This window comes from Solanum lycopersicum, chromosome 1 (genome assembly GCF_036512215.1).
Source record: "Solanum lycopersicum chromosome 1, SLM_r2.1".
Classification (NCBI taxonomy): Eukaryota; Viridiplantae; Streptophyta; class Magnoliopsida; order Solanales; family Solanaceae; genus Solanum; species Solanum lycopersicum.
Genome location: NC_090800.1, coordinates 92080457 through 92107525, shown reverse-complemented (window position 1 = coordinate 92107525; position 27069 = coordinate 92080457). Strand labels below are relative to the sequence as shown.

General features: G+C 32.3%; 2 protein-coding genes across 4 annotated transcripts; both read left to right on the top strand.

Moving 5' to 3' along the window:
* The first annotated feature begins 1768 nt into the window (after positions 1–1768).
* Positions 1769–12689, top strand: LOC101253836 (protein DMR6-LIKE OXYGENASE 2). Of its 2 annotated transcripts, XM_069292975.1 has the most exons (4): positions 1769–5464; positions 10738–11670; positions 11847–12174; positions 12248–12689. In XM_069292975.1, the coding sequence occupies exons 2-4, from the start codon at positions 11198–11200 to the stop codon at positions 12500–12502; spliced, it is 1056 nt and encodes a 351-aa protein (XP_069149076.1). In that variant the 5' UTR covers positions 1769–5464; positions 10738–11197; the 3' UTR covers positions 12503–12689. The 2 variants fall into 2 exon arrangements, with proteins under 2 accessions (XP_069149076.1, XP_004230828.1); XM_004230780.5 differs by lacking the exon at positions 1769–5464 and having other exon boundaries at positions 10633–11670.
* Positions 12690–13336: 647 nt separating this feature from the next.
* Positions 13337–26003, top strand: LOC101253535 (receptor protein kinase TMK1-like). Of its 2 annotated transcripts, XM_010316974.4 has the most exons (4): positions 13337–14653; positions 22703–22739; positions 23259–24134; positions 25081–26003. In XM_010316974.4, the coding sequence occupies exons 1-4, from the start codon at positions 13352–13354 to the stop codon at positions 25605–25607; spliced, it is 2742 nt and encodes a 913-aa protein (XP_010315276.1). In that variant the 5' UTR covers positions 13337–13351; the 3' UTR covers positions 25608–26003. The 2 variants fall into 2 exon arrangements, with proteins under 2 accessions (XP_010315276.1, XP_004230827.1); XM_004230779.5 differs by lacking the exon at positions 13337–14653 and having other exon boundaries at positions 21609–24134.
* Positions 26004–27069: the final 1066 nt, after the last annotated feature.

The window sequence follows — 27069 nt, the reverse complement described above, 5'->3', positions numbered from 1 at the left end:
AAACAAAGTGTGGTGGATTAATATTATTCAATTTATAAAGGGAGAAATTAAGTACATGAAAGGTTTGTGCATAAATGTATTTAATAGTAGAAGCTAAAAAGTTTTAACAATCAAAGTCATTAAGAAATGAAAAATGATAAGTTCTAACATCTAATCATGTGTTTAGTCTAGTTTAATTGTCATTATTGATTTAATTTTAAAAATTAGTAAAAAAAAATTTAATTTAAAAAATTAGCGAAGGGCATTTTCGTTATATAATTGTGAAAGACTACAAAATCAAAATGAACAAAATTAAGTTCTTTTCTTTTTTCCAAATAATTTCTTTGACCATTTAAATAGAAAAAAAATGAGTTTTTCATATTTCTAATAATAAAATTAAAATCAAATTTGCAATGCTAAAGAAACAAATGTCTCAAAGTTAAAAACAACTTGAAAAAAATTCAAATATCAACATATGTCTATATTCAATGTCGCCATTCAGTCTTATCGCTATATACTAGTCTGAAAACGTGTCTTGCACATTTGATTTATGTTATTGTTATAATTTATATAGACTCAAGATATAAAATTGTTCGACATTGTCTGAAATACTCCTATATTTTTTTTTATGCATATAAAATAAACTTTTTTTAGTGTTTACTTTTTGCCTAGAACTTAAATATCAACAATTTTTTTGGTGAATGATGAGCAACTTGAAGCTAGAACTGAGCCCCAAGGCTGAAATTTCTTGCGATATAAATATTCTAACAATCATTAAAAATAAAAAAAAATGAATGAAGGACACAAACCAATAAGAAAAATAGTGATCAATAAAAAATTATTGCAAGAACTATTAGATTATGTGTTTTTCCAACAACCATGAAAATAAAAAATTAACGACAGCACAAACCAATAAAAAAAAATAGTGACCAATAAAAAAATACTCCTTACAGAAGAACTATTAGATGAGAAAACAAAGTGTGGTGGATTAATATTATTCAATTTATAAAGGGAGAAATTAAGTACATGAAAGATTTGTGCATGACTGTATTTAATGGTAGAAGCTAAAAAGTTTTAACAATCAAAGTCATTAAGAAATGGAAAATGATAAGTTCTAACATCTAATCATGTATTTAGTCTAGTTTAATTGTCATTATTGGTTTAATTTTAAAAATTAGTAAAAAAAAATTAATTTAAAAAATTATCGAAGGGCATTTTCGTAATCTAATTGTGAAAGACTACAAAATCAAATTGAACAAAATTAAGTTCTTTTCTTTTTTCCAAATAATTTCATTGACCATTTAAATAGAAAAAAAATGAGTTTTTCGTATTTCTAATAATAAAATTAAAATCAAATTTGCAATGCTAAAGAAACAAATGTCTCAAAGTTAAAAACAACTTGAAAAAATTTCAAATATCAAATTATGTCTATATTCAATGTAGCCATTCAGTCTTATTGCTATATACTAGTTCTGAAAACATGTTTTGCATATTTGATCAATGTTATTGTTATAATTTATATAGACTCAAGATATAAGATTGTTCGACATTGTCTGAAATACTCCTATATTTTTTTTTGTGCATATAAAATAATTTTTTTTAGTGTTTACTTTTTGCCTAGAACTTAAATATCAACAATTTTTTTGGTAAATAATGAGCAACTTGGAAGACTAGAACTGAGCCCCAAGGCTGAAATTTCTTGGGATATAAATACTCTAACAATCACTAAAAATAAAAAAATGAATGAAGGACACAATGAAGGACACAAACCAATAAGAAAAATAGTGACCAATAAAAAAATATTACAAGAACTATTAGATTATGTGTTTCTCCAACAACCATGAAAATAAAAAATTAACGACAGTACAAATCAATAAAAAAAAAATAGTGACCAATAAAAAGATATTACAAGAACTATTAGATTATGTGTTTCTCCAACAACCATGAAAATAAAAATGAACGAAAGCACAAATCAATAAAAAAAAATAGTGACCAATAAAAAGATACTCCTTACACAAGAACTATTAGATGATGAAAACAAAGTGTGGTGGATTAATATTATTCAATTTATAAATGGAGAAATTAAGTATATGAAAAGTTTGTGCATGAATGTGTTTAATGGTAGAAGCTAAAAAGTTTTAACAATCAAATTCATTAAGAAATGGAAAATGATAAGTTGTAACATCTAATCATATATTTGGTCTAGTTTAATTATCATTATTGATTTAATTTTAAAAATTAGTAAAAAAATTTTTAATTAAATATCACAGGTTTGGAGCAATGACAGATATGAAAGTGCGGAACATAGGGTGATAGCAAGCTCCAAGAAAGAGAGATTCTCCATTGCATTTTTCTTCAACCCGTCTCACTATGTAATGGTTGAGCCTCTGGAGGAACTGACAAATGAAGAAAGTCCAGCAAAATACAGGGCTTACAACTGGGGAAAATTTCGCACTACAAGAAACCTTAGTAATTTAAAGAAACTTAATGTCGACAACGTTCAAATATATCATTTTAGAAATGGGTGATGTGTAATGACAAATCATGTAGTGTATGAGAAGTATTATTAAGGTGTTGTTTTCAGCTGGAGGGAAATAAAGTGGTAGTCTTTTTCTTGTAAATGATTTGCTCATCTTTCTATAATCTCAAGGCTTTATTTAGAATTACAAGTTTATGATCATCTGTAAATCAAACCAGCTTAAAGATGCATGCAAGAAGTGGGGATGCCAAATCAATCTTTTTTACTGCACTCTAAGGACACTCCCCATGATTTATTACTCGGAAGAATCCCAGTTCTGGCATATTGGACGGAAGTCAGTTAACGAAACTTATATTTTTTTATTAATCAATTACTCATTTTTGGGATTATCGAAATAAAATAAAATTTTTTAAAAAAGTGTTTAAATTTAATTTAAGGTTGCTATAGTTATTTGTGAATTTTTGGCGTTAATTTTATATTTTTTCATATTCTTCCAATTTTTTTTATAATCAATTACTCATTTTCGAAATTTATTGAAAAAAATAAAAATTAAATAAAATTATTGAAAATTAATCGGATAATTTATTTAAAATGGGGTTGATATATGAGTCAGATTAAATGTTTATGAGTCTGAATATTTTTCCATTTTCATATAAATGTCATGTGATAAGGTCAAAATGACATGACAATTCTATGTGACATTTAAAGAAATGAAAAATAAGTTGAATATGTCCAACATGGCAACTAACGCCCATAAGGGCATATTTGGATCAAAAGTTGGACAGCGAAAGCATGAGTGAACCAAACTTTAAACGGAGGTTATATCTAGACCTTTTCGAATAGTTTAAGGGCATATTTGACTCTTTCCCCTTTATTCAATGCCAAGCTCCCTTACCAGCTCTATTCTATATCTTTTTTTCTGCGAGTCATTAAAGTTGTTTACTCTATCCAATTAAATCGAATCTCTTCCTCTCGTTATTTAAGATATAATTATTGTATATAGTGGAAGAAGTAATTCAATTCCGAAATCTCCTCATCTTCCCTTATTTAAGACTCATAAATCATACTTTAATCATTTTGATTAGGAAAATCTTTTTAAAATTAAGATTTTATTGAATACATAAAAAAGTTAAAAAAATCTTTTAAAAAAAAAAGAAAAGAAAAACATATATAGATGCTGAGTTTTGGAGGTGTGAAATCACCATTTTCATTTCCCAACTATATAGTTATATATAGATTTTCTAAACTAAATTTCGAGTAATATTAGAATTACACGATAGGTAATTTTTTTCTAAAAACAAATAAATAGAATGAAGTTGAAGCAAAAAACCGTAAATTAAATTTTAATGAAATGATAATAATGAGAAAAGTTTTTGGATATAAATGTTAATGGTGTGCCAAATTTATAGTAATTCCTTAATTGTTTAGTTTATAAAGAGTAAAAATGCACTTGCCACTTTTTTTTTTATTATTATTATTATTTAATTTTTAATTCATTAGATATAATTATAACAATATGATATGATTTACTTAATATTTAATTAATTACATGTTATATATATATATATACATACATACATATATATACATACACTGTTTTCATTAAATTTATTAAAATATTTTAATTTATAAAAAGATAAAATCATAATTCAACTTTTAACTGAAATATATATATATATATATATATATATATATATATCTTTTAGTTTAAGTCATAAAAAATTATTTTAAAAAATAACTTTGAATCTATCTCAAGTATAAAAGGATAGTTAAATATATTTTGCTTTAGCCACTAATTAGTTTGAGCGGCCACTGAGACTCTGTCGCCTCCGTAAAGACAACAATTTCAAGTGTCGCGTCTGCCACTCTAGTTTTGCTGCTGGAGTGGATCTGGCTAAAGACAAGAAGAGAACCACTAATCGGTGGAAATACATGAAGGATGGATGATACACGAAGGAGGTGAAGGAATGAAGAAGTTACTTTCTATTTGTTTAGTCTAATGTATCATGTTAAATCAAGTCTTCTGCTACTTTCTCTATCCTGTTGTCTATTGTTCTACTGTTCTTTTGCTAATTCGCCACAGCACCAGATGAATTGGAACTGATCCAGGGTCACCGTGATGTCGAAGCCCAATCATCTTTCACAAGACATAATACATATATTAAAAGTTGGCTTCAAATTTTAACTTTGACCTCCAAATTTCATAATGCACAAATATACACTTTAACTATTTAACTTAAAATAACTAAACACATCAGTCCTACTTGTCAAATACACGTAGGACAAAAAATGACATGTAGGATGATATGTAGGACATGCATGTCTATTTGTTCAACTTAATAAAAATTTAAGTGTCTACTTATGCACACCCAAAGTCTAATAGCTGTTAATTAAGGTGTAAGGCTGATTATAAAACTTCAGTTAATTCACATATCTGATGCATTTACATGGCGATCCCAGTTCTTTCATGGAAGTTCTATTAGCGAGCTAGTTGATTTCTTTCATGGAAGTTCTATTAGCGAGCTAGTTAATTTGATATTACACCTATTCTCTTTCAGATATTGTTTCCTTTCATTGAACTCTATTTTCGATAATCAATTGATGAATGACTTGCTTGATCTTAGGACTTGAAGAAGCAATGATTAATATAAATTGAAGGATCAGAATAAGGTCCCGATATTATTAACATTCATAATTAAACATGTACATTACTTATTTCAAGTAGTTAGTTAGTTAGTTACTTTCCATTTTATAGTTAGTGGTGTCATAGTTAGTTATGTAACTAATTAGTTTGTTAGTTTGTTAGATTGTTAAGTTGTTAGTTACTCTTTTCTTTCTCCACTAGATTGACAATCTCACATGTATATATACACCTCTTGGGTGATCAATGCAATCAATCAATCATCTTCTACAATACAATCTCAAGAGTATACTTTGATATTCTCCTTATGGAACTTCACAGCCTCATCAATGGCTGCTCAAGTTCAGCTTGAAGGTTTCGATATGGTATCAGAGCACAGTGAATTGCTCTCTTCTTTTTGGTTTAGTTACGTGTCTTAGCAATCGATAGTAGATCCTGAAGTTACTCTGTTGATTACATTTGTTTTCCAGAGATTTTTCATCTCTGTTCATCTTCGTTTGCATCTCTGTTTCTCTTCTTCTTTTGCTCATCGAACAGCTTAGTTGTGATGGCTGTTGAAGCTGTGGCATCCACATCTGAAGGATCTGTCACATCTGGAAACGATACAAATGGTGTTCTGTATGTACATCCCTCGGATAATCCAGGGATGATGCTTGTTCCTGTCCAATTTGATGGAACAGGATATAGGTCTTGGAGAAGAGGTGTAATGAGGGCCTTGTCAGTGAAAAATAAGTTGGGTTTCATTGATGGAAGTTGTGAGAAACCAAACAACAATCCATCTCAATTACGTCAATGGCAAAGATGTGATGATATGGTGACATCTTGGATACTAAACTCTTTAATCAAAGAAATTTCAGATAGTGTGGAATATGTTACCAATTCTGCTGAGTTATGGAAGGAGTTGGAAGATAAGTATGATCAAACCAATGGAGCAAAATTGTATCAAATCCAAAAGGAGATCAATGATCTCACACAAGGAGTTTTGGACATCACTGTCTACTACACAAGAATGAAGAAGTTGTGGGAAGACTTAAACACTTTGAATGTGAAGAACCATTGTAGTTGTGTGTGTGTATGTGGTGCGAAAGATGGTATGTACAAGGCTGAGCAAGATAGGCGGTTAATTCATTTTCTTATGGGATTAAATGAAGTGTACACAGTGATAAGAGGAAACATTCTCATGATGAATCCTCTTCCATCCATGGGGCAGGCTTTCTCATTACTAATTGAAGAGGAAAAGCAAAGAGAGCTCAAGCCTGTTGGTAGAACAGATTCTGTTTCCCTGAATGTTAAAGCTGTTGATAACAAAGGCCATGGAGGAAGACCTTTTAGAACAAATTTTCAAGGGAATAACTATGTAAATGGCTATGGAAATCATAGTGATACTAACAGTAACTCAGGAGGGAGTTCTTATCCAAACAACAGGAATGTCATAGTATGTGACTACTGTAAGAGGACTGGGCACATCAAAGATAAATGCTACAAGCTGCATGGGTATCCCCAAAGCAACAATAATCAAAATAATAGATCAGGAAATTACAGTGGTGGTCAGAGTTCTAGACAGCAAGGCTCAAATTACAAAGGAAGAAGAGTGGTAGCAAATGTACATGGTACTACAGGTGATGTGGTGTCTGGTAATGGAGAGGAACAATCACAATCTCAAGGTGACAACTCAAGGAATGTTAACTTCACAAGAGAACAATATGGACAGATCATGAATTTATTGCAACATTTCCAAAATGGGAATATGGGAGAAGAGACTGGGGCTAATAATACTTCTGGTGTGGCTGCTGGATCAATGAACTTTGCAGGTACTGTGTTTTGTTCTTCCTCTACTGTTGTTGACAATCCATCTTGCAAATGTTTCGAATCAAGTGCTAATTTGTGGATCATTGACTCAGGAGCTTCAAACCATATAACCTTTAGTAGAAACTCTCTAAGGAACATTAAAACCTTACCTTTTCCTATACTTGTTTCTCTTCCAAATGGATATAAAGTCAAAGTAACAGAGTTTGGGGAAGTACCAGTCACACCTAGCATCATTTTACATCAAGTTTTATATGTGCCTTCTTTTAAGTATAATCTAGTTTCAGTTCAATCCCTAACTGCTACAATGAAGTGCATAGTCTTGTTCACTAATGCATTGTGTCTATTGCAGGCCCTTTTAGTGAAGAGGCCTCAGGTTCTTGGTAATTGTAGAGATGGGCTTTACTTCTTGTGCACAAAGTGTTTGAAGGCTTCTAATAAAGTCAATACATGTCAGATATGCTGTTGTTTTTCCAATAATAAACCTTTGTCTAGTTCCATTAAGAATGATACATGTAATTCTTTTTCTGCTAGTCCTTGTTTTCCAGATCAGTTCAAAGTGTTGGTTTCTAATTTTGTTCCTCTTAAGTGTAAACTTTCTCCTAATAATATGAATGTTCTGGATGATCACAACTCTTGTAGTATTGCAGGAGATAATGTAGATTTGTTATGGCACAATAGACTTGGCCATGTACCGTTTGCTAAGATGAAAAGTATTACTGACTTACTAGCTGTTTTCTCTCCCAAACAACCTTTTTCCTGCAACATTTGTCCAATGTCAAGACAACAAAGGCTACCTTTTAACCATAGTAACAGCCAAACCAAATCCATTTTTGAGCTACTACACATTGACTTATGGGGACCTTATCATGCACCTACATATGACAACTACAGATACTTCATTACATTGGTGGATGATTATAGTAGATCAACTTGGACACAACTTTTAAGTACCAAGAGTAATGCATTACAAGTTTTAAAGAATTTTACAGTCATGGTGGAGAATCAGTTTAATACCACAGTGAAAAGCATTAGAACAGATAATGGACTAGAGTTTGTTAATAATGAAACACACCAATTTCTTCTGTCCAAAGGGATTATCCACCAAAAAAACTTGTCCTTACACACATCAACAAAACAGTATAGTGGAAAGAAAACATAAATACTTGTTGGAAACAGCTAGAGCACTTCTATTTCAATCTAAACTGTCTATAAGATACTGGGGAGAGTGTGTGTTAACAGCTACACATCTTATTAACAGACTTCCATCAAGTTATTTGAAAAATAAGTGTCCATATGAAGTGTTATACAATAAGAAACCAAACTATAGTCAGCTTAGATTCTTTGGTTGTCTTTGTTACCCCACTATTCCAAAGGTACTTAGAGACAAGTTTGAACCAAAAACCACACCACACATTTTCTTAGGATATATTTTTGGAACCAAAGGTTATAAGGTGATGAGTCTGGCTACAAAGAAGATACATATCTCCAGAGATGTGATTTTCCATGAACATGTTTTTCCTTTTGCTTTGTCAACTGAAAATCCTTCTTTTCCTTCTGTTTTAAAGTCTTTTTCATCCTCTGATTATGCTGATTTAGATTCATATAAAGGCTGTGTAAATGATTGTGACAATGTGACTGATACAACTCCTCCTCATATATCTTCTCACATTAGTCAAAATCCCAGTATATCTTCCAGTGCTCCCATTACCTCTTCAACATCATCCCAACACAATCCTCCCACAATAGTACAGAGAAGATCTCATAGAGAAAACAAAATACCATCACATTTGAAAGATTATGTTATCAATATCCCAAAACTAAAATCAGTCAATTCCAACACACAAAACACAGAGATCAACAATAATCTATCCCTTACTGCATTGTTTACCAAACACCACCATATATCTCCTGAAGTCATTGCATCTACTAGTCAGTCACTTGTTGAGAACATTTGTCATGATAGTGAGCCATCATCATATGAGGAAGCATCACTGAATCTTGCATGGCAAAAGGCCATGATACAAGAGTTTGAAGCACTGTATGATAATGACACTTGGGATCTTGTTACTTTACCACCAAACAAATAAGCAGTTGGATGTAGGTGGGTATACAAAGTAAAACACAAAGCATATGGGAGCATAGAAAGGTTCAAGGCACGATTGGTTGTGAAGCGGTATACACAACAGGCTGGAATTGATTACACTGAAGCTTATTCACCTGTAGTCAAGATGACCACAGTGAGAACTTTGATAGCATGTGCAGTAAAGAAGGGTTGGAGTATGTTTCAACTTGATGTAAATAATGCATTCCTTCATGGAGATCTTCATGAAGAGGTTTACATGAAATTACCTCCAGGACTTGAAGTACCTAATTCAGAGCTAGTTTGTAAGCTGAAAAAGTCTCTTTATGGCCTCAAACAAGCAAGTAGGCAGTGGTATTCTAAGCTAACTGAGGCATTATCATCTAGAGGCTACTCACATTCACAATTTGATCATTCTTTGTTTTACAGAAAAGAAGGTTCTTTGGCTGTATTTGTTGCAGTATATGTAGATGATGTTATTTTAACAGGGACAGACACAACTGAGATTGCACAGCTCAAAGTATATTTAGACAACACCTTTAAGATCAAAGATCTTGGAAGACTTCACTATTTTCTGGGCCTGGAGATTCTTGATACAACAGATGGAGTACTAATTTCTCAGAGGAAATTTACTCTAGACTTACTCAAAGAATATGATTGTTTCAACTATACACCTCTATCATCTCCTTTGGATCCCACTGTGAAGTTGAAAGCCAAGGAAGGAGTTCCTTTACCTGATCCCACTTTCTACAGAAAATTGATAGGAAAGTTGAATTTCTTGACTAATACTAGATTGGACATAGCTTTTAGTGTTCAACATTTAAGCCAATTCATGCAGGATCCACGAGCTCCACACTTACAAGCAGCTTATCATCTACTTAGATACCTCAAACAAGATACTACTTTAGGAGTTCAGTTATCCAAGAATCCTGATTGTACAGTCCAAGCATTTTGTGATTCAGATTGGGCATCATGTTCAGATTCAAGGAAGTCAGTCAGTGGGTACTTGGTGTTGCTTGGTAACAGTCCTATTAGCTGGAAATCTAAGAAACAAGAGACAGTTTCACTATCTTCAGCAGAAGCAGAGTATAGGTCACTCAGAAAAGTTGTAGGAGAATTAACTTGGCTTCACAGATTGATCACTGAGCTAACTGTCTCCATTTCCTCTCCTATTAGTGTCTACTGTGACAGTCAATCTGCAATCCATATTGCTCGCAATCCTGTGTTTCATGAGAGAACTAAACACATTGAAGTGGATTGTCATTTCGTACGTAATAAGCTTCAGGAGGAGTTGATTTCTTTGCATCATGTGTCTACCTCTAATCAACTTGCTGACATTCTTACTAAGGCCCTCACTGGCATCAAGCATTCAGCCATTTTGCGCAAGTTGGCTGCGAAATCATCACCTCCAACTTGAGGAGGGGTATTAACATTCATAATTAAACATGCACATTACTTATTTCAAGTAGTTAGTTAGTTAGTTACTTTCCATTTTATAGTTAGTGGTGTCATAGTTAGTTATGTAACTAATTAGTTTGTTAGTTTGTTAGATTGTTAAGTTGTTAGTTACTCTTTTCTTTCTCCACTAGATTGACAATCTCACATGTATATATACACCTCTTGGGTGATCAATGCAATCAATCAATCATCTTCTACAATACAATCTCAAGAGTATACTTTGATATTCTCCTTATGGAACTTCACAGCCTCATCAATGGCTGCTCAAGTTCAGCTTGAAGGTTTCGATAGATATCAAGTCAATTGAACTTTTCGAGTATTTATTTCTCTTCTTTTATTTGATGGTGAATGATTAAACTTTGGTTTAGTTGACCGAAAGATGCAAGAAGAGAAATGACAAATGTAGTCTATGAGAAGTATTGTATTATTATGCTAGTGGGAATAAGGTGGGTAGTTTTTTTCTTGTAAATGGTTTGTTATATTGATAACCTTCAATCATTTTTGAGAAACTACAAATTTCATGAAGTGGGAAAGGTACTAATTACCTACTTTCATAATTTAATCATCTAAAGTTGTTGCAAGAATATGCAAACAAAACTCCCTCCAATGATTGTAATAAAGAAATGTAGCAGGTAAAGGTATCTTTGGCACGGAGTATGTGCTTGAGCCATCGTGGTGATTATAAAACTCCAGTAACTTGAATCAATTTTTTGTATGACAATTGTGATCCTCTTAAGCAAATAATTGAGCAATGGTAGAAGTCCATCCAGCAATCATCCAAGATGTCGAACACAGGCCAGATCTCACCAAAAGTACTGAAGCAGAGGGCATTCCAGTGATTGATCTCTCAATACTGAATTCTCCAGACACATCGACTGACGCGGAGTTATCAAGTCTAGTTGGTGAAATAAGAAATGCATGCAAGGAGTGGGGATTCTTCCAAGTGATCAATCATGGGGTGTCCTTAGAGTGCAGGGAAAAGATAGAATTGGCATCAAGAAAGTTCTTTGCTTTACCTAAAGAGGAAAAGATGAAAGTGAAAAGAAATGAGGTGAACTTCATTGGATATTATGATGCTGAGCTAACCAAAAAGATCAGGGACTGGAAAGAAGTCTTTGATTTTACTGTTGAGAAGACAGCTATGGTCCCACTTTCTCAAGATCCTAATGACAAGGACCTCAGGGACTTTCAGAACCAATGGCCTCAGTACCCTCCAGGATTAAGGTAATTAATACTATTCTACCATCAAAAAAATATCTTAGGGAAGAAAATTTATTCCTGAATATGAAAAACACCAAAAAGCTGTTTTTACTCCAAAATGATTTTTTAAATGTCAAGGGTATAATTGATCCCAAAGTACAACGGAATATTTCGCGATTTACTTATGATTGGATTTTCAGGGAGGTGTGTGCAGAGTATATTCAAGAAATGCAAAAGTTGGCTAACAAGTTAGCAGAACTGATATCACTCAGCTTAAGCTTGCCAGCAAAAAGGCTGAATGAGTTCTTTGAAGACCAAATTGTTTTTGGAAGGATAAATCATTATCCTCCTTGTCCTGTCCCTCATCTGGCTTTAGGAGTTGGTAGACACAAAGATGCTGGTTTATTCACCATTTTGTGTCAAGATGATACCGGAGGGCTTGAAATAAAGAGGAAAACTGATGGAGAATGGATAGGAGTTAAACCTACTCCTGATGCATACATTGTAAATCTTGGTGACGCTACACAGGTACGTCTTATCAAAGAAAATAATGTATTGTTGATTTATATATATATATATTATATAAATGATCGATCACCAGGTGTATAGCAATGATGAATATGAGAGTGTGGAACATCGCGTTGTGCTGAACACTGAAAGGAGTAGATATTCAATTCCTTTCTTTGTCAATCCATCGCATAGTACTTGGATACAACCCTTGGAGGAGAAGGTCAATGAGAAGAACCCTGCAAAGTATAAGCCCTATAACTGGGGAATGCTTTTCACTCATCGCAGAAAACACGATCCCAAGACGCGTGATGAGGAAAACCTTACACTTGATCATTTCATGGCTTGAAACAAATCAATTTTATGTTTATGTCTTCTTCAAGTAAATGTGTCATGTAATATAAATAATAACATCTTTATTAGTGTCTATGTCTACTTAATTTCCTATATGTGTAATCCCAGCAAAATGTGTCAATGTAATCGTTTTCATCCCATCTTATATTATAATGCTTAATGTGATCTTATCTTTGGCTTAACATATCATATCCAAGAATAGTTCTGTGACTGATGTCCATGAAGAACAGGAAAAACTTACTGTCAGACTGATTTCCTCGCAGTCTTAGATATTCGTATGACTCTAAATTTCATAATTTAATTAAGGATAAAAAGAGAATATTAATGTTATGTTGTTTTTTAATTATACAAGGATAACATTTTTTTGGGAATGAATTGTAAAAGAAAAGTGTGTCAAATAAATTTATTGTATCTAAATGAGCGTTTTTCTTCTTAATCTTGTATTATAATGTCATTTAGGTAGAATTTTCATTTCATAATAATTTTAGAGGAAAATAGAGAAAAAAATATGAATTTGCTATGGAGCGCACAATTATGCAAACTTTGCTATAGCATACAAATATGAATTTTTTATTTGCTATACGTGCAAATTCCCCTAAATAAAATTATACTAGTTTCTTGGTAAAAATATCTTGCTACAGTAAATTTCTTCCCTAAATTTATTATTAATATTTGATTTAACCAAAATCCAACCATTAAATTACCATCCATAAAAAAGGGCAGAATTAGCGTATTCTTTCTTCATGAGTCAAACTTACCATTTGGAACTCTCATAATTTTTTTTCAATAAATTCATAAAGAAAGCAAACAAAAATTCCACATTCTTAAACATTTGTTGAACACAATGAATTTGAACACATTTGTGTGTTTCTTTTTACTCTTTTCGAATGTTGTGTCTGTTTACTCTCAGGGCAGTGCTGCTACAGATGCTGCAGTGATGCAAGAATTCAAGAAACAAATAATAAATCCTAATCCACTTAACTGGAACGATCCAGATCCGTGTAAATGGGATAAAGTTCAATGTAGTAAGGATGGTCGCGTAATTAGGATTCAAGTAGGGGATCAAGGCCTAAAAGGAACTCTCCCATCAAACATTAATACCCTTACTGAATTGCAAGTTTTTGAAGTTCAAAGAAATACATTCACTGGTCCGCTCCCGAGTTTTTCTGGATTAAACTCATTGCAGACCATTCTTCTTAATGGCAATGGGTTCACTTCAATTCCTAATGAATTTTTTCAAGGTATGACTAATTTGCAAAGTGTTTACTTGGATTCAAATCCCTTTTCATCATGGACTGTACCAGAAAGCCTGAAAAGTGCGACTGCTCTTCAAATATTCTCCGCTTATTCTGCTAATATTACTGGTAAAATCCCTGATTTATTTGGTGGAAATACATTCTCTAGTTTAACAACTTTGCATTTGTCCTTTAATAATTTGGAGGGTCCTCTGCCCTCGAGCTTTTCGGGTTCTTCTATCCAATCGTTGTGGTTAAATAGTATTAGAGGTAAGTTAAATGGCTCAATAGATGTGATACAGAACATGACCAGATTAACCCAACTCTGGTTTTCAGGCAATCAGTTTACAGGCCCTTTGCCTGATTTTTCGGGGTTAACTCAGCTGGAAGATTGTAATTTGAGAGATAATAGCTTCACTGGTCTAGTCCCAGACTCTTTGGTCAATCTTCCTTCATTAAAAGTGGTTAATTTGACAAACAACATTTTGCAAGGGCCTACGCCACAATTTCCATCTTCAGTGCGAGTGGATATGTTGGATAATACCAATAGTTTTTGTTTGTCACAACCTGGTCCTTGTGACTCGCGGGTTAGTACACTGTTGGATGTGCTTAAGGACGTAAGGTATCCCACGAAGTTTGCTGAGAATTGGAAAGGGAATGATCCGTGTTCGCGTTGGCTTGGCATAACTTGCGATGGTGAAAACATTACAGTACTCAATTTTCAGAAAAGTGGACTTACTGGGATCATCTCTTCAAACTTGTCGTCTATTACGTCAATACAGAGGCTGATCCTAGCAGACAATTCTCTTACAGGGACTATCCCAAATGAGCTCACATTGCTGCCAAAATTAACGGAATTGGATGTTTCTAACAATCAACTGTATGGAAAAATCCCACAATTTAAGAGCAGTGTAGTGGTTAAAACTGAAGGCAACGTCAATATTGGGAAAGATAAGCCACCTACATCTGCACCTTGAACGCGTTCTGATAAATGTATTAGCAAATGTAATAATCTATAAGAAGATTTGTACTATATATTAAGCTATTTAGATATGATTCTCGTTTCTTCGAGATAATATTTCTTATAGTCATTCAACTAGTATGATATTTTCTCAGACTTAATTTTGATATCAAAACTCACTATAACTGAAGGGGCATCTCAATGGTTGAACCTCAGTATGTATTGAAAAAATAATATTCAAAAAGAAAGAATCGAATCAATGAACAAAAAAACAATGGACATAGGAATATTAACAATATCACGTACCAAAACCTATTTATTTCTTTTGTGTTTTTTTTCTTTTGGGCAAAAAATTATATAAGTTGATACATTTTAATAAATAATTACAGATTTTAGCTATACTTTTTATTTATTATCATTTATAGCAATACTATGTATGCAATTTATATGAATTATAATTGTTTTTGAAATATATTATGTTTGTTTGATAAAAATTTGACATATTTAAAACTTGTATTATATGTAAATGATAAATTGTTCTTTCTAATATGTATTAAACTTGTGTTAAAAATGAATTAAAAGTGATTAAATGAAAAAAAAAATATTATTGCTATAAATGATAAATATTTTTTATTAGTAGTATATTTATGTAAATTTCCCAATTTTAAAATACAAAAAATTCACCTAAATATTAAAGATATTCACATCTAATTATTTCTTTATCAATGGTCATATTTAATTTAGTTTATCATTAAATGTTATTATTTTCTTTTCCTTAATATTTCTCATTTCCTTTGTTTTCGTATTTTCATTTCTTCCCTATTTCTTTAAATCACCTTTTCCCCCTTTTCAGTTTCTTTTTATTTATTTTTTAATTTATCCAATTCAAGAAACTTGTATTTCTATATAATATATAAAGTCTTCTTTTTGAAAAAAAATAAAAATATAATTTTGTTCCCTAAATCTCATCACTTATGATATTTATAGCATCTTCTTAAGTCACGTCTTCCTTTCTTATACTTTTTTACTTTTTATTTACTTATTCACGTCAAGAAATTTATGTCTTTATTTAGTATAAAGGTTTCTTTTATCTTCTTTTTTTTCCTTCTTTAGTTATTTTTAAAACCATAACTTATATCTATTGAACTTCTATTTTAACAATAAAATTAATTTCATGACTTTTAAATTTACACATTCACAACTTCTAACTATGAAATTATAAAATTTAAGATACTTTACGATGTTTCTCCATTTTTGTCAATATAAATGCATAATTTTTTGTTTTATTGTTCTTTGTAGTGTTATTCTATCATCAAATCCATGTGTTAACTTGACACGATGAACAAGACTCTTGAATGTTGATTAATTTGATAAAAAAAGTGGGCACTTATTTTGTTTTCTTATTTTTCTCTATTTTCTTATGATAAAGATTACAAGGAAGATATGTGTGTTTATGTTTTTTTTATGTAACTTCTTTTAGTTTGAATTTGTATAATTTTTTTACTATTGCAAGTTTATATTTTTGTTTAGATGCAAACAAGTTATTGTAACTTTGTGTGTAATAATATTAACTACTAACCAATGTTCAACAATATTATTGTACGAAAAATTATTTTAAGTTTTTAAAAAAAGATTCATCTATTTTTTTCATATAAAATCATAATTTTTTATTTCATGAAAGTCCTACTCAAGATTAATCTTTTTATTTCATATTTGAAGTCGTGTTTTCCAAATTTTGTTACTGTAGTAAAGGTAGACTCAATAAAGAGGACTCTTAGATGTTGATCAGTTAGTCAGAGGAAGTGTTGATAAGAGTTCAAAAATTTATACGTCATACGTGAATGCACACTTATCGTTTTGATTATGGAATTAGAACGACTTCTCCTTCCTTGTATCAAAAGGAGGGCAAGATCAACTTAAACTTAGCATTCGGGCTTTGGTTTTCTGCGCTCTAGGCTAAAAAATTCATCCTTGACTTAGCTAGCGTTTGGTCATAGATTTTTAAATATTTTTGACAAATATTATTTGAGTGAAAATTTGATGACATTTCACCATGTGTTTGGTCATAGGATTTGAAAAATATATTTCACCTTTTTAGAAAAATATGATTTATACCCATAAGTTTTAAAAACTATCAGAACTAACTATAAGTTTGTATTACAAGTCAACTGGATGTTCGTTACAACAATAACAAATAGTGTCCATGACACTAGAGTAATATGGTAATTTGGAGTGAGTGCAACAAACATCATTGCATACATCATGAAGTCTACAAAGCACGTGACTTTGTTACCTTGAGTCAATTTTTCATCATTTTCATCAACAATCAAATCATTATTTAATATTCAGTAAATATTTCATCACTATTTTGGTGTTCCACGTAAAAAATTATGTAATACAACGCAAACAACTATTATAGAGGGTGTTTTTGTAAAATATAAAAGTTTGGAATAAAAATTCAATTTTCAAAAGATTCCAAATATTAAGATTTGGTCCAATTATTAGAAAAACTAGTATTTAGAAATTTGGGATATTTACTAAAAATATTTACTAAATAATGACAAATTGTATAAATAAATATTATTTTGCCAAATTTTTTTCAATATTATTTGAGAAATCTCATGGCCAAACAGGCCCTTAGTGAAATGTTGTCTGAGTGAGAATGATTGAACCAACACAAGTCGTAATTAATTACTAAAATAATGTGATTAGTTATTCCATGAAAGATGGAATAGCTAATTTTATAATATATATTTGTCTGTCCAATTTTAACCAGAAAAGGACACTGAAATTGCAGTGATTTAATTTTATGTTTAGGTAACAGTTGACTTTGATAGTAACTGGTATCCATTCTTCTCATAGAAACAGACTAATCAATCTAATGAGTTAATCAACGAAAAATTGCACAAATATCTCCTTAATTTATATTTGAAATTTCAGATACACATTTATATTATATTAAAATTTTATTATTGGACTCACGAAATAGTGTTACGTAAGCAGAAAAAAATAAAAAATTATTAATAAAATAAATTTGAGATAATAAAACCTTAGTATAATATAAGTGTGTCTTTAAAATTTCGGATGATTATACATTATCCCTATTTGAAATAATGAATCATCAAACGTCCAAATATTTTAATAAATGTAATTGGAAAAAATAACACACATATTCAATATAAAATTCCCAACAAACAATACCTGGCAGCAGGGAATTAAGTTAGAAGGTCAAACACCTAGAGTATCTATCAAGTTGACGTTATAATGGACCATACAAAATTGAATAGCGGTGCAGTTGGGTTAAGCTTCCACAAAAATAATAATAAGAATATAATGACTGAATTATATTTTGATGACCTTTGGTCAATTTAGTATAGGTGTATAATTAATTTATTAATTACATTATTGATGTATGTGATAATTGATAGAAGAATTTTCAATTTAGGTGAAAAACTAATTTGAGATAAAGAAGAATTTTAGTTACCCTTTACTTTGTTGTTGTCTGCTACTGTAACGGTTGAAACAACTTTCACAATAATGAATTTATGAAATTTTAGATGATTGCATATATAGTACCTTAAGTAGAAAAAAAATGTTTCTTACTATTTAATTGATCTATTCTAAAATATTTTAGGAGATGAAACCTTGTTGAATATAATTGTTAGTAATATATTTAAGTTATATTTTTAATTTCTTCATGGTCGGATGCTTGTCTTTAAGCAGCTGGCTTTCACGTAGCTGCAGCTGTAGAGGATAGTCTAAAAGCTAACTTTGAAACAAGGTAATAGGAGAAACTAAATAATAATCGAGTGAAGATTTTTTGTCTTTCTTATGTTAGTTTCGAACTATACGAGTGCTGATTTTATTTTAAAATTTATAATTTAGTAATTTACAATTGGTTGATTTGGTTTTAATTTTTTTTAATACACCTGGTCATTGGAGATATTTTTTTTATGTCTGAATATTATTTGTGGAATTTCTAAGTATGACACTATATTACCGTACGTATATGATTGATATTTCTACGTAAATAAACCAAAACAATTTTATCTCGTTATCGTTACTTAATTTGTATTTTCTGTTCCTTTCTTCTTCTTTTTTTTGGCTTGTCATTTTGCTGTTGTGTTCAAATTTTCTCCCCACACACTGAAATATGAGACCACCAATAATACATCCAACAGAAATAATTAGGAACTATTTTATGCTCTTCCTAGAAAGAATATCTCGAGGTTTAATTTTTATTAAATATTTTTTTGATTGAATTTCTTTATATGTTTATTAAAAATTTTAGTTATTAATTATTATAATTTATATTATTTTTACGTAATTTTTAATTATTTATAAATTTTCTTTCAAAAAAAAATTAAATTTTTTTAAATTAAATTCACGATTAAAGTTTCCAAATTCAAATCTAAAAAATTTGAACTTTCAGCATAAATAAATTAGAACATGTGCTGCTCCGAAGAACGGTGAATTTGTCCGAAGACTTACGTATTCCAGTTTATTAGGGGTGAATATGATAAAGACATGATTATGTGATTTAATGACAATTACATAAGTTTGGTTTTCTAACCAGATTTTATTCATTCTTAATCAGATGTATCTAGCGTTTTAACTATTATAAATGAAATTTTTCAACGTAAATTTAAATTTAATCAGATCTTAATAAAGTCAAATGAAAAATAAGAAAATACTCTCTCCGATATTATTTGTCATGATTTCTATTTTTAAAGTCAAACTATAAAAATTTTGACTAACATTTTAAGATATATTTTTTTTATCATATCAATATGCAAAAAAAAAAAAGTAATTTATAGTACTTTTTATATAGTTTTAAAATATCTATTTTTTTTGTTTTCGAATTAATGTAATCTAATTTACCTTTAAAAATTAGTCAAATTGACTTTCAATAAATGCAACATGATAAACAATTTCGAACAGGGAGAATATATAATTGAGACTTAAAGAATTTTTAGTAAAATTTAAAATTTAATCGTACTTTAATATCAAAATCGAACGCATGATGAGAAAAGAAAACTAGGTATATGGTTGGCTTCATTAAATACGAAAAACGGCGAGCTTCCTGAATACCAAAAGGAAGCATTGAAAGCTAACTATAGCAGTACTGAAGTAATTAAGATGATGCATTCATAATGATTTAACTAATTTTCGGAGCTGCATTCCCAAATTATTATTGTTGTCTTGAAGAAATTTTAGACTAAAAACGGTCATCACTGATATCAGTATGTATGAAACTTCGTCGAAAAATTATACAATATATATGTTAAATAACAACCTATAACATAATAACAAAGATATGCGTGAAGATCTCTAGCATAATGGAAAAGGCCTATATAGGGTATGCATGAAATTATAAAGATATAATATATAAATACGATTCTTAATTTGACGCCAGTTCATAATTATGACCGTTAACTTTGGATATGCACAAGTAGATACTTAAATTGTATAAAATTAAATAAATATACACATTCATTCTACATGACACTCTACTAGATAATTTTATGTCCTACGTGGCATCTTACGTCATGTAAGACACGTGTGTCGATTTGTTCAATTTTATACAATTTAAACACCTATTTGTGCACACTCAAATTTGGAGGACATAATTTTTCGCTAAAACTAAGTTAAAGACTATGTTTATGTATTATGTCAATACTATACGAAACTTATACGACACTCAGGTTTAATTATTATTTCAATTTGATAATTAATCAGTCTCCTAGATGGGAAGTGTGTAGGATCCCTCTTTTTGCCCAAGTTACCATCATTCTTGTACCTCTGCGGTTAGGTCTTTCACCTATTTAAATAGGCAAGACAAAGGTCATTTTACCAAACCTAACATCAAGGCATTTTACGTTGATGATGACAATTTTATTTTTTTTTAAAAATATATACCGCAACGACATATGCCTTATAAGAGCGATTATTGATCCACTTGTTTTTAGTTAAATTTCATCTAATATTTAATATTCGTATTAAAATTTAATTAAATTTATAAATGAAAAAATCTCAATTATGCTCTATTCTAACACGACATTGCTGTCATCTCCAAATATTAATAAGATTGATCTCCTTGTAATAATTAAAGTAAATTGGCCAAATTATAACTTGTGATGTTGATGATAAATAGTTTAAAAATACTATTAAAACAAAATAAACATAATATTAATTAGAATTATCCTAAAAATGAATCAAGCATGTCCACATTAAGACCAAAGTGGGGACCCCACGCGCAAGTGACAGCTGTATTCATTTATTTTTTTCTCTCACTTCATTACCCACAAGAGACTTCTCCTTTTTATAGAAAGCTTAACAACTCCCATATTTATCATCCCTTTACCTTTTGCACCCCTAATATATCCACTATTTTGCATGTTCTAAAACCACTTTTTAAATAACTTTTTTTTTAGTGATGCAAAACTACATTTCACCTCAAATAAAATCATTTTAAAATAAATTGATAATAAAGAATTTATTTAAATAAATTTATTTTATAAAATTATTCTTATTACTTATATTACGAAAATCTAAGTTTGACTATTGATAATTTATGTTGATATTCAATAATAAAAATAATATACTTGTTGACCTTTCGCTTTTCTTAATAACTTATTCACTACTCTTCTAAATAATTTTTATTCATCATATATTGAAAATCTAATTTAATTATTGATACTTGGTATACATAATCAATAATAAATTTTTTAATTAAAATAAAATTACCTAATTTTTTTTTAGGACAAAATAGAATGGAGGTGATGACAAATTTGTAAAAATAAAATAAATTTAGCAGCACGGGGTTAAAGTGGAAAAAAGTTATATTTATAGGTATCGAAAATGCAAAAATATATATATATGTGTGTCCTCCCCACTCCTACTCACTTGACTTTTTTATCCACTCTATAAAGAAAGCAAACAAAAATTCCAAATTCCCAACTTTTTTCCTCCCCTTTCTTCCCACAGTCTCCGCCGTTCAATCTGCACAACTTTTTCATTGTCACACTCTGCGATTCTTCTTTATACCCAACTGGAAGAAAACCCTAACACACTTCTCTTTAAGGAAAAAAAGTTAAAAGTTTTCGAGTCATTCTGTAGAATTTTCTTGAACAAAATGAAGTTGAAGAAACCCCATCTGGGTTTTGTGTGTTTCTTGATATTATTGTCGTTTGTCGTCTCTGTATACTCTCAGGGCAGTGCAGCAACGGATGCTGCAGTGATGCAAGAGTTGAAGAAGGGAATCAGCCCACCGAGTTCACTAAAATGGGACGATCCAAACCCCTGTAAATGGGGTAAAGTTCAGTGTACTAAAGATGGTCGTGTAACTAGGATTCAAGTAGGGAATCAAGGGCTAAAAGGTTCTCTACCACCGAGCATGAATAACTTGACGGAATTGCAGGTGTTTGAAGTTCAAAATAATGCACTTACTGGGCCGATTCCGAGTTTTGCTGGGATGAATTCGTTGCAGACCATTCTTCTTGACAACAATGGGTTCACTTCAATTCCTGTCGACTTTTTTGAGGGTATGACTAATTTACAAACTGTTAACTTGGATACCAATTCCTTTTCGCCATGGTCTGTACCAGAGAGTTTGAAAGATGCTACTTCTCTTCAAAGTTTCTCTGCTAACTCTGCTAATATTACTGGTAAAGTCCCTGATTTCTTTGGTGGAGATACCTTTGTTAGTTTAACAGATTTGCATATGGCCTTTAATAATTTTGAGGGTCCCCTGCCCTCGAATTTTTCGGGTTCTTCTATCCAAACGTTGTGGTTAAATGGTATCCATGGTAAGTTGAATGGTTCAATAGATGTGGTACAGAACATGACCGCATTAACCCAACTCTGGTTTTCAGGCAATCAGTTTACAGGCCCTTTGCCTGATTTTTCGGGCTTGACTCAGTTGAGAGAGTGCAATTTGAGAGACAATAGCTTCACTGGTCCAGTGCCAGACTCATTGGTTAATCTTCCTTCATTAAAGATGGTTAATTTGACAAACAACTTTTTTCAAGGGCCTACGCCAAAATTTCCATCTTCAGTGCTAGTGGATATGTTGGATAATACCAATAGTTTTTGTTTGTCACAGCCGGGTCCTTGTAACTCACAAGTTAATGCGCTGTTGGCTGTGGCTAAGGATGTGGGGTATCCCACGGGGTTTGCGGAGAATTGGAAGGGGAATGATCCTTGTTCGTCTTGGATGGGCATAACTTGTGATGGTGGGAATATTACAGTGCTGAATTTTCAGAAAATGGGACTTACAGGGACAATCTCTCCCAACTACTCGTCCATTACGTCGTTACAAAAGTTGATCCTAGCAAATAATTTTCTTACTGGAACTATTCCGAATGAGCTCGTTTCGCTGCCAAACCTAAAGGAATTTGATATTTCTAACAATCTAATTTATGGGAAAATCCCACCATTTAAGAGCAATGTATTGGTTAAATATGATGGCAATGTCAATATTGGGAAAGATAATCCACCTCCTTTTGCACCTTCCGGGAGCACTCCTAGTTCACCCGATGGAGGTGGACAAACTCATGGGAATGGTAATAAAAAATCTTCAACTGGAGTTGTTGTGGGCTCAGTGATAGGTGGTGTTTGTGGTGCCGTTGCGATTGCTGGATTATTTGTGTTTTGTCTTTACAGGACTAAGCGTATGCGGTCCGGTAGAGTTCAGAGTCCACACACAGTTGTTATTCATCCTCATCATTCAGGATCTGACCAAGATGCTGTTAAGATCACAGTTGCTGGTTCAAGTGTCAATGGAGGGACAACTGAAACGCACAGTTGTGGAAGCAGTGCACCTGGGGACTTGCACATTGTTGAGGCTGGTAACATGGTGATTTCCATCCAAGTTTTGAGGAATGTCACGAACAACTTCAGCGAGGAGAATATATTGGGGAGAGGTGGATTTGGAACTGTTTACAAGGGGGAGTTGCATGATGGAACTAAAATTGCTGTTAAGAGAATGGAATCTGGTGTTATGAGCGAGAAGGGGTTGGATGAGTTCACGTCTGAGATTGCGGTGCTTACTAAGGTCCGCCACAGGCATTTGGTGGCACTGCTAGGATATTGCTTGGATGGAAATGAGAGGTTACTTGTATATGAATATATGCCACAAGGGACAGTCAGCAGGTATCTTTTCAACTGGAAGGAAGAAGGGATAAAGCCCCTCGAATGGACAAGGAGGCTAATCATTGCACTTGATGTTGCAAGGGGTGTTGAATATCTTCATGGTTTAGCTCAACAGAGCTTCATTCATAGAGATCTGAAGCCATCTAACATTCTTTTGGGAGATGATATGAGGGCTAAAGTTGCAGATTTTGGACTTGTTCGCCTTGCTCCTGAGGGAAAAACTTCATTGGTTACTAGGTTGGCTGGAACTTTTGGCTATCTTGCACCAGAGTATGCAGGTAAACTTCATCATATGACCTGTTAATTTTAGTTATATTTTTGCATATATTTGATTGCATTAATGGACTTATGTTAGTGTATTTAAGGCCAATAATATTAGATTAATAGGCTTAACAGGAGACGGTGGAAGTAGGAACTGCTTCCTCTCTTGTTTTGGTCTGCATCTACAGACCATCAGGGAAGCCTATTTTAGCCGGATCTTTGATGTTTTGAATGGGTCTCAACTTGAAATCACTCTCTAAAATCCAATACGTAGTTATTTGTTTAGCTGGATTTTGTCCTTTAAATATTGTTGACACTTTTTTTGGATTTTGTAAGCTCTTTGATTTTAGCTAGGTTCTTGTACTGGAGCTAACTCTCTTGTACACTTTTGCTAATATCATCTCCCTGATACAGTGGAAGTAAAACCAACAGAGAGTTGGGAACATTACCTTTATCAAAAATATGAATCAATTCCTATAGAGAGTTAGAGAAGTTTCTATGGTGAGAACCTGAAAATAAGCAATATGCCTCTAATCAAGGCAAATTCAAATACTTCTTAGAAATGCTTGACAGTCAAAACCTAAATCTACTTCTTCAATAAGATGTAGGAATTCCTGGTAACCTTTCTCTTATCTCCACAAGTTAGTTATGTTACCGCCATTTAGGTGTTGTGCTCTTGTGTTGAATGATGATTTTTTCCATATTACGGAAAAACACTTGCCTTTCTGATTGTATATTTTCTTCCTTGATGATAAAGCTGTGTTGCTATTGTTCATTTCCTTTAGGCTCAGATCAAGTGCAGTTTATCTCCTTTTGGCATTGATCGGGTTCTTTCATTTGGTTTCTTGTTTACATTTTATTCTCCCTATCCAACTAAAATTCAATTAAATAGCTCTCATCTTGAATTGCATCATTAGTATGAAAGAAACTGTTAATACTTGACTATCTTGTTTCATTGGGCAGTTACGGGCCGAGTAACCACAAAGATTGATGTGTTTAGCTTTGGTGTAATCTTGATGGAGCTAATTACTGGAAGAAGAGCTCTGGATGAATCTCAGCCCGAGGAGAGCATGCATCTGGTCCCATGGTTCCGCAGAATGCATATAAATAAGGAGACATTCCGTAAGGCCATTGACCACACAATCGATCTTGATGAAGATACTCTGGCCAGTGTCAGCAAAGTTGCTGAGTTGGCTGGTCACTGCTGTGCTAGGGAACCCCATCAGAGACCAGACATGGGTCATGCTGTCAACGTGCTTTCCTCCCTGGCTGAGCTCTGGAAGCCAGCAGAAGTGGACGAGGATGAAATATATGGTATCGATTATGACATGACGCTACCTCAAGCAGTTAAGAAGTGGCAGGCTCTCGAGGGAATGAGTGGCATTGACGGCTCTTCTTCATATATTGGAAGCAGTGAAAATACACAAACAAGTATACCCACTCGGCCATCTGGATTCGCCGATTCATTTACGTCAGTGGATGGACGATAATTTGATTGTCCAACTATACTGGTGGTGTATTGCCCTTTAAAGGGTTGGTTTGTTCATTCCTTGTGCTCATCCATCTTTGCCTTCTTTTTCTCCCCGTCTCGGTTTCTTACAGGTTTTGTTAAAAGATTTTTAGTGACAATATGAAGTTGCTTTCATCTGATTCTTCTTGAACTTTTACTACCCTGCCTGTGCCTTCTCTCTAGGAGTTATCCAATGTGCAAAAATCTCTAATTTCATATTGGATATTTTATGATCTCATTTGAAAGCCTTTTCTCTGGTGTCTAGATTATAAGTCATCAAGAGATTCTAATATGGGAATATCAACACTTGGCCTTGCAAATATAGATTCTCTTGTAACCTTTATGTAATGAAATATGTCATCTTATTAATGGCTGATGATATGGATCCCACGTTTGGCTACAAAACAAAAATAAAGGTGGGGCTGCAGATATTTTTGTCATGATTTGCAGAGATTTAAGTCAACCACATCCATTAAAAATGCTGTGAAAAGAGACGTGGAGGAATTATTACTTGTTAATTAGTGTCATGTGATGTAAATATTAAACTAATGCAAAGTTCCATTTAAGATTGGGATAATTAATGGATATGATTACCCTTTTGTCCAGTTGTAATGAAACACTGAATCTCCTGTCAGATCAGCCTTGTCGAGGTAAAAGTTCCACGTGTTGCACCAAAATTGCCAAGTGCAAGACCATAGATGTAGTTGAGCAGAATAGAGAATTCAAAATTCAAGACTTCTTTTTTAAAAAAATAATTCAGGCGCAGTGTCACAGCAGAAACGGAACTCTTCTAAAAATCAAGTGCCTCAAATAATAGCCAAATATAATTTAGCTTGCTTAAGCAGAAACCAGCCTTCTCCAACTATAAAGCTGCCATGTAATGTTCCATATTGTGTGCTCATGGAGAAAAGCAAGTTTTTAACAAGTCTAGTAGTTCTTATACTTCTGTTGCCTTGTGCTAATTCAACATCTAAGAAGCACTTTGTACTAGTGCATACGGAGCCTGGACCTGGTACAAGATTGTGGCATTGATGACATCTTCAGGGCATAATGTAACAGCTCTGGACTTGGGTGCTTCAGGGATCAACCCCAAACAGGCCCTTGAAATCCCACATTTTTCTGATTACTTGAGTCCACTAATGGGCTTCACTCCCTGCTGATAAAAAAGTACTTCTTCTAGGTCATAGCTTTGGTGGACTCGGCATTTCTAGAGCCATGGAAGATGTTTCTAAGGAGATAGTTCTTTCAAGCAAAAGATATGGATCAGTTAGGCGAGTGTTCATTGTTGCTGCTAAAGATAAATTTCAAAAGAAGGAATTTCGCCTACAAATGATTGAAAAGAATCCGCCTGATGAAGTGAAAGAGATACAGGGCTCTGACCACAGGACCATCATGTCTAAGCCCCAACAACTTTACATCACTCTTCTGAGCATTGCCAACAA

Excerpts from the sequence above, each read along its gene's own strand:
- LOC101253535 (XM_004230779.5), top strand. The coding sequence starts at position 21,839 with ATGAAGTTGAAGAAACCCCATCTGGGTTTTGTGTGTTTCTTGATATTA. Across the intron at positions 24,135-25,080 it reads TCTTGCACCAGAGTATGCAG|TTACGGGCCGAGTAACCACA; the intron begins GTAAACTTCATC and ends TTCATTGGGCAG.
- LOC101253836 (XM_069292975.1), top strand. The coding sequence starts at position 11,198 with ATGGTAGAAGTCCATCCAGCAATCATCCAAGATGTCGAACACAGGCCA. Across the intron at positions 11,671-11,846 it reads CAGTACCCTCCAGGATTAAG|GGAGGTGTGTGCAGAGTATA; the intron begins GTAATTAATACT and ends TTGGATTTTCAG. Across the intron at positions 12,175-12,247 it reads ATCTTGGTGACGCTACACAG|GTGTATAGCAATGATGAATA; the intron begins GTACGTCTTATC and ends ATCGATCACCAG.